This window comes from Barbus barbus (genome assembly GCF_936440315.1).
Source record: "Barbus barbus genome assembly, chromosome: 46".
NCBI classification, from domain to species: Eukaryota; Metazoa; Chordata; class Actinopteri; order Cypriniformes; family Cyprinidae; genus Barbus; species Barbus barbus.
This window is the reverse complement of record NC_136724.1, coordinates 24,809,656-24,823,310: the sequence shown is the minus strand read 5'-3', so window position 1 is coordinate 24,823,310 and position 13,655 is coordinate 24,809,656. Positions and strand designations below refer to the sequence as shown.

General features: G+C 38.7%; 1 protein-coding gene across 2 annotated transcripts in view; it reads right to left on the bottom strand.

Moving 5' to 3' along the window:
- Nucleotides 1-13,655, bottom strand: part of epb41l3a (erythrocyte membrane protein band 4.1-like 3a) — a gene marked incomplete at its 5' end in the record, with an annotated part of 59,248 nt that overhangs the window by 14,829 nt on the left and 30,764 nt on the right. For both annotated transcript variants that reach the window (XM_079409604.1, XM_079409603.1), the window contains 7 exons: nt 1,562-1,984; nt 2,630-2,746; nt 6,661-6,738; nt 8,679-8,867; nt 11,068-11,103; nt 11,434-11,481; nt 12,684-12,910. In XM_079409604.1, the coding sequence (XP_079265730.1) occupies nt 1,562-1,984; nt 2,630-2,746; nt 6,661-6,738; nt 8,679-8,867; nt 11,068-11,103; nt 11,434-11,481; nt 12,684-12,910 (1,118 nt within the window). The remainder of the gene's footprint in view (nt 1-1,561; nt 1,985-2,629; nt 2,747-6,660; nt 6,739-8,678; nt 8,868-11,067; nt 11,104-11,433; nt 11,482-12,683; nt 12,911-13,655) is intronic.

Here is a 13,655-nt window from a genome sequence, read left to right as displayed (position 1 = left end):
ATATAATAAGTAGTGTAACTATTTCAATTACTTTTTTAAAGCGATGTAACTGATTACGTTTTGAATACTTTTCTAAATTTCTAACAAATGTTTTCAACTGTTGCACTGCAAAAAATTATTTTCTTCTTTAGTATTTTTGTCTTGTTTTATAGTATAAATATCTACAAATTCTTGATTCAGGATGCATTTACTTAAGATATTATGTATTGTTTTTTTTTTTTAAATCCAAATTTAGTTAATTTTTGCTTAAGTAAAAATATCTGCCAATGGGGCAAGACAAATAATCTTGTTTAGCCTTTGAATTAAGATGATTTTTCTTGCCCCATTGGCAGATATTTTTTACTTGTTTTAAGCTAAAACTAACAAAATGTAAATAATATTTTCAGAAAACAAGGCATAATATCTGAAGTAATTTTACTTGTCAAGTAAATGCATTTTGATTCAAGAATTTGTAGATATTTATGCTAGAAAACAAGACAAAAATACTAAGGAAGAAAATCATTTTCAGTGATGACAGACTCCTGAAACACTGCTGTCTCATATTTTAAAGCAGTCAGTGCAATTTGGGAAAGAAATCCATCAAATCTGCTTGTGTGTGAAAATATTCAGATGTAACCCCTTTTGTAATTTAAGTAGAGTTATTTTCATAAGTAACTCTAACAGATTACGGTTACATTTATTTTGTAATTAAATTCTGTAATTGCGTAACTAGTTACTCCCCAGCACTGGTCATATACATACATCACATCATACAGACACTCACTCATTCTTATTAACTGCTCTAGTCTACATCAATCAGGTAATCATGTACATGAACAATCACTGATTCCCAATAACTGATGGAAACAGACACTGGGAAAGAGACGAGGAGGAGCGAGGAGTTCTGGGAGAGAACAGACCGAACACAAGATCATTCAGAAGAAACGCTTATGAAGCAGCTGCAGTCAGCAGGAGATCTTCCTTATTATCTACTTATTTATTAATTATTAATGGCATGGTATTATATCATATCGCAAAGAGACAGAGATCTCACACACACACACACAGACACTCTCACTCTCACACACACACACACACACACACACACACACACACACACACATACATACAAACAAACAAATACACTCTCTCTCACACACACACACACACACACAGACACTCTCACTCTCACACACACACACACACACAAACACACACACACACACACACACAGACACTCTCACACACACACACACACACACACACACACACACAGACACTCTCACTCTCACACACACACACACACACAAACACACACACACACACACACACAGACACTCTCACACACACACACACACACACACACACATACATACAAACAAACAAATACACTCTCTCTCTCTCACACACACACACACACACACACACACGTGTTGTGAAAACTGAATCTTCTCATAAGAAGCTCGTTGTTGGTCTGAGAATGGTCACAAACACACACTATACGCCAGCGCTAGTGAGGAGAGGGCAGATGTTCTGGGGATTCAGGTTCGGGGTCACGAGGTCATGAGGTCGTAAGGGTCACCTCTAAACCGGTGGTCAATTCTACCTCCCCACTGTGACCCTCAGCCACACCCCTCTGCTCAGAGGGGCTCCTGTTGGGCGACAGCTCATCATCATCATCATCATCATCAGTGGACAGAGAGAAGCTCTCTCCTCCAGACTCGCTGTCGCTGTGGGGACCAGCCCTCGCGGGGCCCGTGTGTGTGAGGGGCCCAGAGAAGTTAGCTGAGTTTACACTGCTGGAGTCGCTAGAGTCGTCATCAGACTCGGACTCAGACTCGTCGAGGGCTCGCACTGACTTCAGCGGCTTCACACATGCTTGATAATACACCGCAGGCTCCCAGGGGCCCTCTGGAGGCTCAGGTACCTGAGGCTGAAGTCCCTCCGCCGGCGGCTGCTGCTGATCCTCTTCTTCAGCCGGATGACTCTCTGGACTCTCTGATGACTGCCACAGAAATAAAGAATATATGATCAACAGGCAGAAAACCAAACAGAATCAACAACAAAACCTGAATTAGCAGCTTTTATATCCTTTATTTAGTACAGTACACTGCAAAAAATGCTTTTCTTACTTAGATTTCTGTCTTGTTTCCAGCCAAGATACCTAAACATTCTTAAATCAAGAAGGTTTTTCTAGATAAGTAAAAATGATTTTCTTGTTTTCAGAAAAAAGTCCAAATTAAGTGTTTTTTGCTTGAAACAAGCAAAATAATCTACCAATGGGGTGAGCAAAATAATCTAATTTCAAACAGGAAAACAAGCATAATATCAACACTGCTCAAGTCCATTTACTTCATTTATGAAATGCGTTTCACAATCAATATTGATCTATATCCGCTTTACAGAGAAGCATCTCTGAGGTGTTTGACTGAAACCTTGAGAGGAACATAAGAAGTTTTTTCCCTCCTTATTCCGTCTCTGAAAACAAGCCTCTTGAGACCAAATGAAGGAATAGATCTTTACAAATGATTCGTGTAATTCTGCTCATAATCAGAGCAGAGATGAGAGATGAGCTGAAATGACATGATGTCTGACAGACACAAGTCTGATCGAGGACAGACGCATTTCTAGAGTTTCTTCAGAGCTGCACCTTGATCTGCGTGATCGGAGCAGGAGACGCAGACGCAGACGCAGACGGAGCCCAGCTGCGAGTGGACTGCAAGAGCGCCGTGAGCTCAGGAGACATCTCATCGAAACTGGGCTTAGGCTGAACACAGAGAGACACACAGCGTTAACACACACACACACACACACACACACAGACAGACACACACACACACACACACACACACACACACACACACACACACACACACACACACACACACACACACACACACAGACACACGCACAGACACACACACACACACACACACACACACACACACACACAAGAGCATTCTGGGTAATTCAGGGAGTGAAGGGTCTCATTGAGGGCTTATTCATAAGAGAACACCTGCTGCATCGTGCAAAGAATTCACTTTATAATTTACAAGAGAAATCAAATGAATGCAATTATTTTGTTTTTAAATGCATTTTTCAACTTCAAATCAGAGTTGTCTCACCTAAAGGCTGGAAATACAGCTGCATGAATCCTTTCTGAGTCAAACACAGCAGTGACATGCAAACAGTGAGCGGGTCGGGTCGGGTCGGGTCGGTCAGAGAAGGATTTGAGCAGCTCCATAATGTTATTTATAATGTTTGTTCAGTAGGTGGCGCTAACACCGAGCTGATGGATTGATGCCTACAGAATGCTGTTCATTTGCAGAAGTGCTGCAGGAACACAACTTTACTCCTTGTTTGGTGCTTCACCAGCAGATTTATTAACAGTTTTATTAGTCTGCGTCTGAAGACAATTTTAAAACAAAGATTGCTCCCTTTTATAAAGAGTAGCCTCATTAAACATGTTCTGCAAATATATGGAGTTCAGAAACATGACTTCAATGCTGCAAAAACGGCATTTAGTCTTTGTCTTTTCCCTAAGCTAAACATTTTATAATCAAGAAAAACATTTACTTGAGAAGCCAGATGAGACACTATAAGTCTTGTTTTCAGATAAAAGTGAGTTTAAGCCTAAAAATAGAAAAATATCTGTCCATGACATAAGAACATTAAACTTATTTTCTCTGTGAATTCAGTTGAAAAGTTTTCTGAACTCACTGACAGATATTTGTTCTCATTTTAAACATAAACTCAATCAGTTTTACCACATTATCAAGAAAACAAGACTTAATATATTAAGTAATTTAGATTTTCAAGTAAATGTATCTTGATTTAAGAATGTTTAGATCAGATTCACAATTCTTTTAATAGGAAGGGCCAAAAATCAAACTTGATTGTCAAGTAAATGTTGCTTTTGGTTTAATATAATACAAGTACATCCAAGTATATTCTGCTCACCAAGCCCGTATTTATTTGTTCCAAGGCACAGCAAAAACAGTAAAATATTTAATTAATTTTACTATTTAAAATAACTGCTTTCTATTTGAATATATTTTAAAATGTAATTTATTCTGTGATTTCAAAGCTGAATTTTCAGCATCAGTCACATGATCTTCAGAAATCATTCTAATATTCTGATTTGCTGCTCGAAAAACATTTATTATTATTATAATGTTGAAAACAGCTGAGTAAAATTTTTTCAGGTTTCTTTGATGAATAGAAAGTTCAGAAGAACAGCATTTATCTGAAATAGAAATCTTTTGTAACATCTTAAATGTCTTTATCATCACTTTTGATCAATTTAATGCATCCTTGCTAAATAAAAGTATTAATTTCCATAATTTCTTTCCCCTAAAAAAAAATATGCTGACTGCAAGCTTTTGAATGGTGTAGTGTATAATGTTACAAAAGCTTTTTATTTCAGATAAATACTGATCTTTGGATCTTTCTATTCATCGGCTTGGTGAGCAGAAGAGACTTTTTTTTTAAAAACATTAAAAATCTTACTGTTTAAAAACTTTTGACTGGTAGTGTATATGCCTTTCATATTTAAATTTTTAAATATCTATTCCCTCCTCTTGCATATTTGTCCTGGAAAAGAGCAGCAGGTGGCGTGGTCACCAAACACACTGCAGCAGCACAATCTGACCTGCTGGTGGCGCTAAACACTAAACCAGTGTGATGAATGTGCTTACATTATACTTTACACAGAGACGCTTCAAACTTTGAAGTTGGCTTGATAAAGCTAGACCAGAATGTTTAAAAAAGTTGTAAAAGCTTGAAGTTCTCTAGTTTATAATGAAGAGTTTCTGCAGCCGTTTGACTCGTGATCTCTGAAGATAAAAGAGACTCTTATGAATAAACCCTCATATCCAGCAGCAGCAGCAGCAGCCAGACGCACAACAAAGATGCTGCCGTTCCTCAGTCATGACTAAAGCAAAGCAGCGGCATTCTCCAAAACAATGAAGAAAACGGGCTCCTGCTCTCAGGGTCGGTGGGAAGAGCCTCAAAACAACAAACAGCGACAGCAAATTCCAGCCGGAGGGATGTGTGTCAGAACAAAACAACTGAACTCAAATCAGGAGCGTGTGTGGAGCTCTGGCTTCAGAGTTTGTCTGAGATCTCAAAGCCAGGCCGAGGAGAAGCGAGACATGGAGAAATCCTACCACTCGAGCCGTCGGAGACGTTCTGCTGAGATCCGCCGGAGATCGGAGCGGAGAGCGGAGACGCATCTTACTGGACTCATAAGATCTGCTGATCTGCAAACCCTCTTGAGATCCGGTGAGTTTATCTTCTGGAGGTTCGCCGGACGACGCCGTGCTCGAGGCGGATATGAATCTGTAGCTGGCGATGTGTTTCTTCTCTGGAACCCTCGGAGGGACTTTTGGTGGTACTTTAGGAGGAACATCCTCTGAAGAACCAACAGAAGGAACCTTTATGGGTTCAACCTTTCCGTGGACCACCATAGAAACCTTTTCTGGTACCTTCGGAGGAATTTTCTTTGGAGAAACCTCTTCAGATACAATCAAAGAAGGTTTTTCTGGAGGAAATGCCTCCTGTACTATGATAGAAACCTTTACTGGTATCTTAGAAGGAGTTTTCCTTGGAGAAACCTCTTCAGATACGACAGAAAATTGCTTTTCTGGAGGAAACTTTTCTTGTTTTGTTGCAGAAACCTTTTCTGGAATCTTAGAAGGAGTTTTCTCTGGAGAAACCTCTTCAGATACGACAGAAAATTGCTTTTCTGGAGGAAACTTTTCTTGTATTGTTGCAGAAACCTTTTCTGGAATCTTAGAAGGAGTTTTCTCTGGAGAAACCTCTTCAGATATGACGGAAAATTGCTTTTCTGGAGGAAACTTTTCTTGTTTTGTTGCAGAAACCTTTTCTGGTACCTTCGGAGAAGTTGTCTCTGGAGAAACCTCTTCAGATACAATCAAAGAAGGTTTTTCTGGAGGAAACTTTTCTTGTATTGTTGCAGAAACCTTTTCTGGAATCTTAGAAGGAGTTTTCTCTGGAGAAACCTCTTCAGATACAATCAAAGAAGGTTTTTCTGGAGGAAACTTTTCTTGTATTGTTGCAGAAACCTTTTCTGGAATCTTAGAAGGAGTTTTCTCTGGAGAAACCTCTTCAGATATGACGGAAAATTGCTTTTCTGGAGGAATCCTTTCTTGTATTGTTGCAGAAACCTTTTCTGGTACCTTCGGAGAAGTTGTTTCTTGAGAAACCTCTTCAGATACAATCAAAGAAGGTTTTTCTGGAGGAAATGTCTCCTGTACTATGGTAGGAAGCTTTTCTGGAATCTCAGAAGGAGTTTTCTCTGGAGGAAGCTCTTCAGATACGACGGACGAGGGTTGTTCTGGATCAACTGGAGGACGTTGTTCTTGTACTACGGTAGAAACCTTCTCTGGTATCTTACGAGAAACTGTTTCTGCTTGGACTGGAGGAAGTTTATCTGGTTCAAACGGAGGAACCTTGTTTATAATGACCCACCCGTCAGACTCCTACATGTAACACACAAAGATCATGTTAGCAGACTGGAGGAAAAGCACGGTTAGTCACGCCTGATCCATGAAGACTGAGACAGACATACGCTGTTGAGCTCAATGACTCACATCATTCATCATGATTATGAGCATCTGATGAGGAGCTCAGAGATCACTGGAGGAATGGATCACCTACCACATCAACCTTCTCTTCCTGCGGCTCCAGAGCTGCTGCGGCCACTTCCTGTATCTCCACCGCTGCTTCCTGTTTGATCTAAAGCAACAGGCAAAATGATGGAGCTGAACTCAGTGAGCTGTGAATGCACTGCACTTTTTCTATTTAGTCTTATTGTCTTGTTTTCCATTAAACATATCTAAATGTTCTTGAAACAAGATACACTTACTTCAGAAGCAAAATTGACTTAAGATATTAGATTTGTTTTCTGAGAAAGTTATAAACATTTTGTTAGTTTTTAGAACCACAAAAACAAACAAACAAAAAAACAATCTTAATTCAAAGGAAAAACAAGATTTTGTGCTTTTGTTGAAGATCCAGACCACATCACGTCTATTTATTTTAATAATAATAAAAAAAAAAAAACATGGCCAGTAGTTTTGATCAAAACACACACACACACACACACTCACACACACACACACTCACACACACACACACACACAAACACACACACACACACACACACACACACACACACATGTTGGTTTTTGTGGTTTATGGGGACTCCATAGGCGTAATGGTTTTTATACTGAACAAACTGTGTGTGCTATTGCCCTACACCAACCCTACACCTAAACTTAGCCCTCACAGGAGACTTTGTGCATTTTTAGATAAAAAAAAAACACCATTTAGTATGTTTTTTAAGCCTTTTGAATTACGGGGACATAGGCAGTGTCCTCATAAACCACCTTCTTATTGTAATACCTCTGTCATACCCATGTCATTATACACATTTGTGTCCTCATAAACCACATAAACATGCACACACACACACACACACACACACAAACAAACACACACACACACACACACAGACACACAAACACACACACACACACACATAATTTCTTTAATAATAATTGGTTATAAAAAGCAACAGGAAGGCGTTTTGATCATCATAGAAGTACTACAAAAATGCCATAAATGAAGAAATATTTTTTGAGAGAGATTTATATATGGAAAATATAATAATATAATATAATACATAAAAGAGTTTCTATATTAATGAAACATAAACTGAAAAAGTTAAACATAAAACTGAAAAAATAAATAAGTATAAAATACATACATATCTGTCCCTGCAGCACAAAAGCAGTCATCAGTAACACAGGTATATTTGTAGCAATAGCCAACAATACATTGTATGGATCAAAATTATACATTTCTCTTTTATGACAAAAATCATCAGGATATTAAGATCATGTTCCATCAAGATATTTAGTAAATTTCCTACCATAAATATATCCAAACTTCATTTTTGATTAGTAATATGCATTGCTAAGAACTTCATTTGAACAACTTTAAAGGAGATTTTCTCAATATTTAGATTTTTTTGCTCCCTCAGATTCCAGATTTTCTAATAGTTGTATCTCAGACAAATATTGTCCTATCATAACAAACCATACATCAATGGAAAGATTATTTATTCAGATTTCAGATGATATAGGAATCTCCAAAAAATTGACCTTTATGACTGGTTTTGTGCTCCAGGGTCACATATTTTAAATAAATAAGTAAATAAATAAATGTGAGGTTTATAATATATATTTATAATATATATAATATAAATCTCACAAAATGTGTTTTTTAAATTTCTTTCTCTGAAAACAAGTCTTCTAAAAATAATTCTTCTCACTTCAGAAGGATGTTGCGATAATTCTTCAGAAACGCAGCACACAGATCCTGATTAAGGACAGGATTTTCCCATCTTTCCCTCTGTCTGGTTTTATGTCAGCGGCACTAATGATTTTCTCTGATCTGAAGTGCTTAGAGCAGCTAAACTCCAGAACCGTGAGTGTTTGTGGAGTGGAAAACCAAATCAATAACAGGCTTTCTGTCGACCGAAAATGGTTTGTCGCTCTCGTCTGAAACGGTTGCATTCGGATCCCTTTCAAGAACAGCATCTTTTAACAAACAGCTATAATTACAGCAGCGTCTGGTTTAAAGTCACACACATGGGCTCGTGAAGATCTCACCTCGTCCGGCTCCAGCGGCTCGATCATGGGCGCTTCGTCCAGACGCGGCGATCGCAGCGGAGACGAGGACATACGCTTCTCCCACTCGGTCAGACCCGTCCGGTCCGGTTCTCCCTCCAGGAACGTCCGCTTCAGCTCGCTGATGTTGGTCTGATGCTTCAGCAGCTCGTCTGGCGTTCGCTCGATCTCCTGAACAAACACAAGTCAAATCACCTTTATATATAGAGCGCTTTTAACAAGACAGATTGTGTCAAAGCAGCTTTACAGCATCAAATAGGAAAACAGTGTGTCACTAATGCAGAAGGACAATAGCAAACACTCAGTTTTCTGTTAAAGGCAGTTCATCATTGAATTCAGTGATTTCATCGTCCAGCTCAGTTCAGTTCTAATAGTATCTGTGCAATCAAGATATCGCTGGAAATTAGAAATTATACAAATTAAAATTCATCCCTACCTCAGGCTCTGGTGCTGCTTGTGTGGTTTTTGTTTCAATTAAATTAATGACTATATTTCAGTTCGATAATGTTTTTTATTTAATATTGTTTGCACATTTCTGGGATTTTATTGTAGGTAAATTATATTTGTGAACCTGGACCACAAAACTTTGAAGTCTGTGCTTCAAAGCATTCAAAAAAAAAAAGTTTGATCTCTTTTTAAAGAAGACACTTGGCAGATTATTGCTGAAGTGAAAAAATGTACAACATTTAAAAAAATTACAAAAGTTGCACAAAAAAAAAAATGCACTAAAATGCCAATTTAAAATTATATATGATGTATTTTTTTCAAAACATGATTTTTATTTTTTTTTACTTTAAAATGGTGAGAAAGTCAAAGGCATAAATCTAAACAAGTTGCGTTCCAAATTTGAGGTTGGTATCACAAAAAAAGAGCTTTCAGTCAGATTTTGTTTGGACGCAGACCCAAGCGCTTACACTTCACTTCAATTCATCTCCAATGCGATCATTTTTCACCGCAAACAGTACAAGTATAAATATTTTATCAGGACCATTTCACCTTTTCAAGTCATGTCCATGATTTGTGTGTGTGTGTGTGTGTGTGTGTTCACATTGCAAGTGGCAATAACTCAACGTTCAAGTTCAACGTAAGATTTTCTGGCCCAAAATGGCCAAACAGCAGCAAAGGGTTAACCAGATAAGAACTAACGGAAATACAACAAACAATCCTCAGCGAGCACTCAAAGCAAGCTCCTTTATCAATAAATGACTTCAGTAACATATGAGAATCTCATGCAATTAAATCACACAGAGATGATTCGTTATAAACTTCTGCAAAATGTTCTGAAAAACAGACTCTCTCCTTTAATTTGCCTCATGAAACTAATTAAATGCAATCAAAGCATTGTATGGAAACAATTAACTGACATGCATAAACACACGCTCTCTGTTCAACTGCACACACACTGCAAACACAGAGAGCGAATCACACAAGGTATAAAATTCATTTTCAGTGAGTAAATCAGCTTCACTGCTACTGCAAACACACACCAGTGCTGCTGGGATAAATCACAGACATGAACACAGCAGCAGCATGAGTGCAGTATCACATTAAAACACATCCATTCCTTACCAACCTCTAACATCAGCTTACTGTGTCTCACAAACACATTCTCTCCTTTAATTCGTCTTATGAAACTGGGCTGAAGGAAACACAGATTCATTCCTTCCTTCAGTCTCGTGTGTCTTTGTGTTACACACCAGCAGCAACACACACATCTCACACACTCCCAGTGTCTAACGCTCAGACTCACACACATATGATTCAACACTATATAGATTCAAAATAAGACTCGAGGAATGAGTTATATTGTGAATATACATCACACACAGCGACCGTATTCACTTTATACACAGATTCAGATCACTGGGTTGATCTGGGTTGACTACAATGGAAAAAGGTTATACTTAAACATTTTTTATAAGTCATTTTTAAAATATATTTTTTATTAATATTTTATATACAGTATTTATTTTATATATTTATATCAATTTTTATAAATTATAATAGAAAAAAATACCATTTCAAAAATTCACATTTCATTCAGTGTGTTACTTGCTGATTCTTTGTAATTATTTGTGAAATTTACAAGTTATTTCTGAGTGAAAATTGTTTTTACACCATTTGTTTTTATCAATGTACACTAAACAATTTGGTATGGATTTATTCTTAAAACAATTTTCAGTCAGAAATTACTAGTAAATTTCACAAATAGTTACAAATGTCAAGTACCAAAGCAGAAAGCCTAAAATAATGTTTCTTTTAAAACATACTCTAATAATCTTTATTTACAACTTTTAAAAAATCATATTTACAGAGTATAAGTGTATAAAACTAGTGTTTTAATATTTAAGTACAGACTGTGGACTCTTACCTGCGTCTTTGCTTCAGATTCGTCCTCCTGATCCGACTGCACAAGACAAAACAAATTATGACACATGAGAGTAAACCTGATATGAAGGAATGAGACGTTTGGGATCAACAGGAGGCTAAACTCATTAACATCACAGGCTTAATGTTTCCATCTCTAGAAAAACAATTATGATTATTGGTCATTATCAGATTAAAGTTTAATAAGAACATCTACAGCCCTGCCGTATCTTAATGAGCAATCTAATTACTACAATCATTGCATTCTTGTCTTTCTGCTTGATTTTCTGACGTCAGAGATCTGATCATGTCTGTTATTATTCAGTTTTTTCCTGAAGAATCAGATGAGAGTCAAGCTCAGATCACAAACCTCGGTGGCCGTTAAATCTCCATCGACAGCAGTGTCTGTGAAATCAGTCTGATCCAGTGAAAGCATGAACAGACAGAGAAGCAGAACTGTTAGTTAGGGTTAGTTTACCCGTGTGTCCCGTCAGGCTGGTGTCGGTGGGTTAGTTAGGGTTTGTTTACCCATGTGTCCTGTCGGGCCAGTGTCTGTGGGTTAGTTAGCATTAGTTAGGGTTTGTTTACTTGTGTGTCCTTTTGGGCCGGTGTTGGTGGATTAGTTAGCATTAGTTAGTGTTTGTTTACCCGTGTGTCCTGTTAGTGGGTTAGTTAGGGTTTGTTTGCCCGTGTGTCCTGTCGGGCCGGTGAGTTAGTTAGCGTTAGTTAGGGTTTGTTTACCCGTGTGTTCTGTCGGGCCAGTGTCTGTGGGTTAGTTAGCGTTAGTTAGGGTTTGTTTACTTGTGTGTCCTTTTGGGCCGGTGTTGGTGGGTTAGTTAGCATTAGTTAGTGTTTGTTTACCCATGTGTCCTGTCGGGCAGTTAGTGGGTTAGTTAGGGTTAGTTAGGGTTTGTTTACCCGTGTGTTCTGTCGGGCCGGTGTCGGTGGGTTAGTTAGCGTTAGTTAGGGTTTGTTTACCCGTGTGTCCTGTTGGGCCGGTGGGTTAGTTAGTGTTAGTTAGTGTTTGTTTACCCATGTGTCCTGTCGGGCCGGTGTCTGTGGGTTAGTTAGCGTTAGTTAGTGTTTGTTTACCCGTGTGTCCTGTTGGGCCGGTGTCGGTGGGTTAGTTAGTGTTAGTGTTTGTTTACCCGTGTGTCCTGTCGGGCCGGTGTCGGTGGGTTAGTTAGTGTTAGTGTTTGTTTACCCGTGTGTCCTGTCGGACCGGTGTCAGTGGGTTATTTAGCATCAGTTAGGGTTTGTTTACCCGTATGTCCTGTCGGGCCGGTGACTGTGGGTTAGTTAGCATCAGTTAGGGTTTGTTTACCCGTATGTCCTGTCGGGCCGGTGACTGTGGGTTAGTTAGCATCAGTTAGGGTTTGTTTACCCGTATGTCCTGTCGGGCCGGTGACTGTGGGTTAGTTAGCGTTAGTTAGTGTTTGTTTACCCGTGTGTCCTGTCGGACCGGTGTCAGTGGGTTATTTAGCATCAGTTAGGGTTTGTTTACCCGTGTGTCCTGTTGGGCCGGTGTCGGTGGGTTAGTTAGCATCAGTTAGGGTTTGTTTACCCGTATGTCCTGTCGGGCCGGTGTCGGTGGGTTAGTTAGCGTTAGTGTTTGTTTACCCGTGTGTCCTGTCGGACCGGTGTCAGTGGGCTCGGCAGCGACGGTTCCGTGGCTTTCGTGGTCTCGTCCTCTTCCTCCAGCACCGACACACTCTCCACCAGCACCGGTTGAGTCTCCTCACGCTCCTCCTCACGCGTCTCCTCGACTTTCTTCTCCGGCGTTACCGTGGTGATGAGGTCACTCATGGCAATGCCTTTGGCTGCGCCGTACAAGGCCGTACCCATCTCTACACACACACACACACACACACACACACACACAGATGTCAGTGCTGCATCTGCATTCACTACAACAAACACTGCCTGCATTATATCACTGAATTAAGACTGCAGAATTATTTTATTCTGTATCTTTACTATTGTCTTTGATTGTTTACTAAAAATATAATATTGTTTACACACGTTAAAAATAATGGTTCCTAAAGGATGTTTTTGCAGAGATTTTTGATTCAACAAAAAATCTTTCTTTAAACAGATCTTAAAAGAACCATTTTTTCTTAATGTAAAGAACTTTTTAATAATCTAAAGAACCTTTTGATCAATAGAAAGATTCTATGGCTGTTAAATGCTCCTCATGAATCCATCAATGGCTTTAATTTTAAGAGTGCAGTACATCAACTACAGCATTAGATATCATTTATAAATAAAGATTTATAAATCTTCAATGCACTAAGAAAAATACTTCAATGCACTAAGAAAACCCATTTAATCAACTGAAGTAATAGGAAATCATGAATCTTCATGGTTGTGATGTCATAAGCATGAGCTCATTAATTCATAATGGCAGCAAACACACACACACACACACACACATGTGTGAACACAGCAAAGTATGTCCATTCAGCTACACGTGAAGAGGTTAGTCAGTCATTACAGAGGTCATTTATGAGAACAAGTTTATTCATAATCATCAAAGAGAAGCTGGGTAACTATCAAGGAAAAAATAAATGACTGTTTCTGGTGCAATAAACC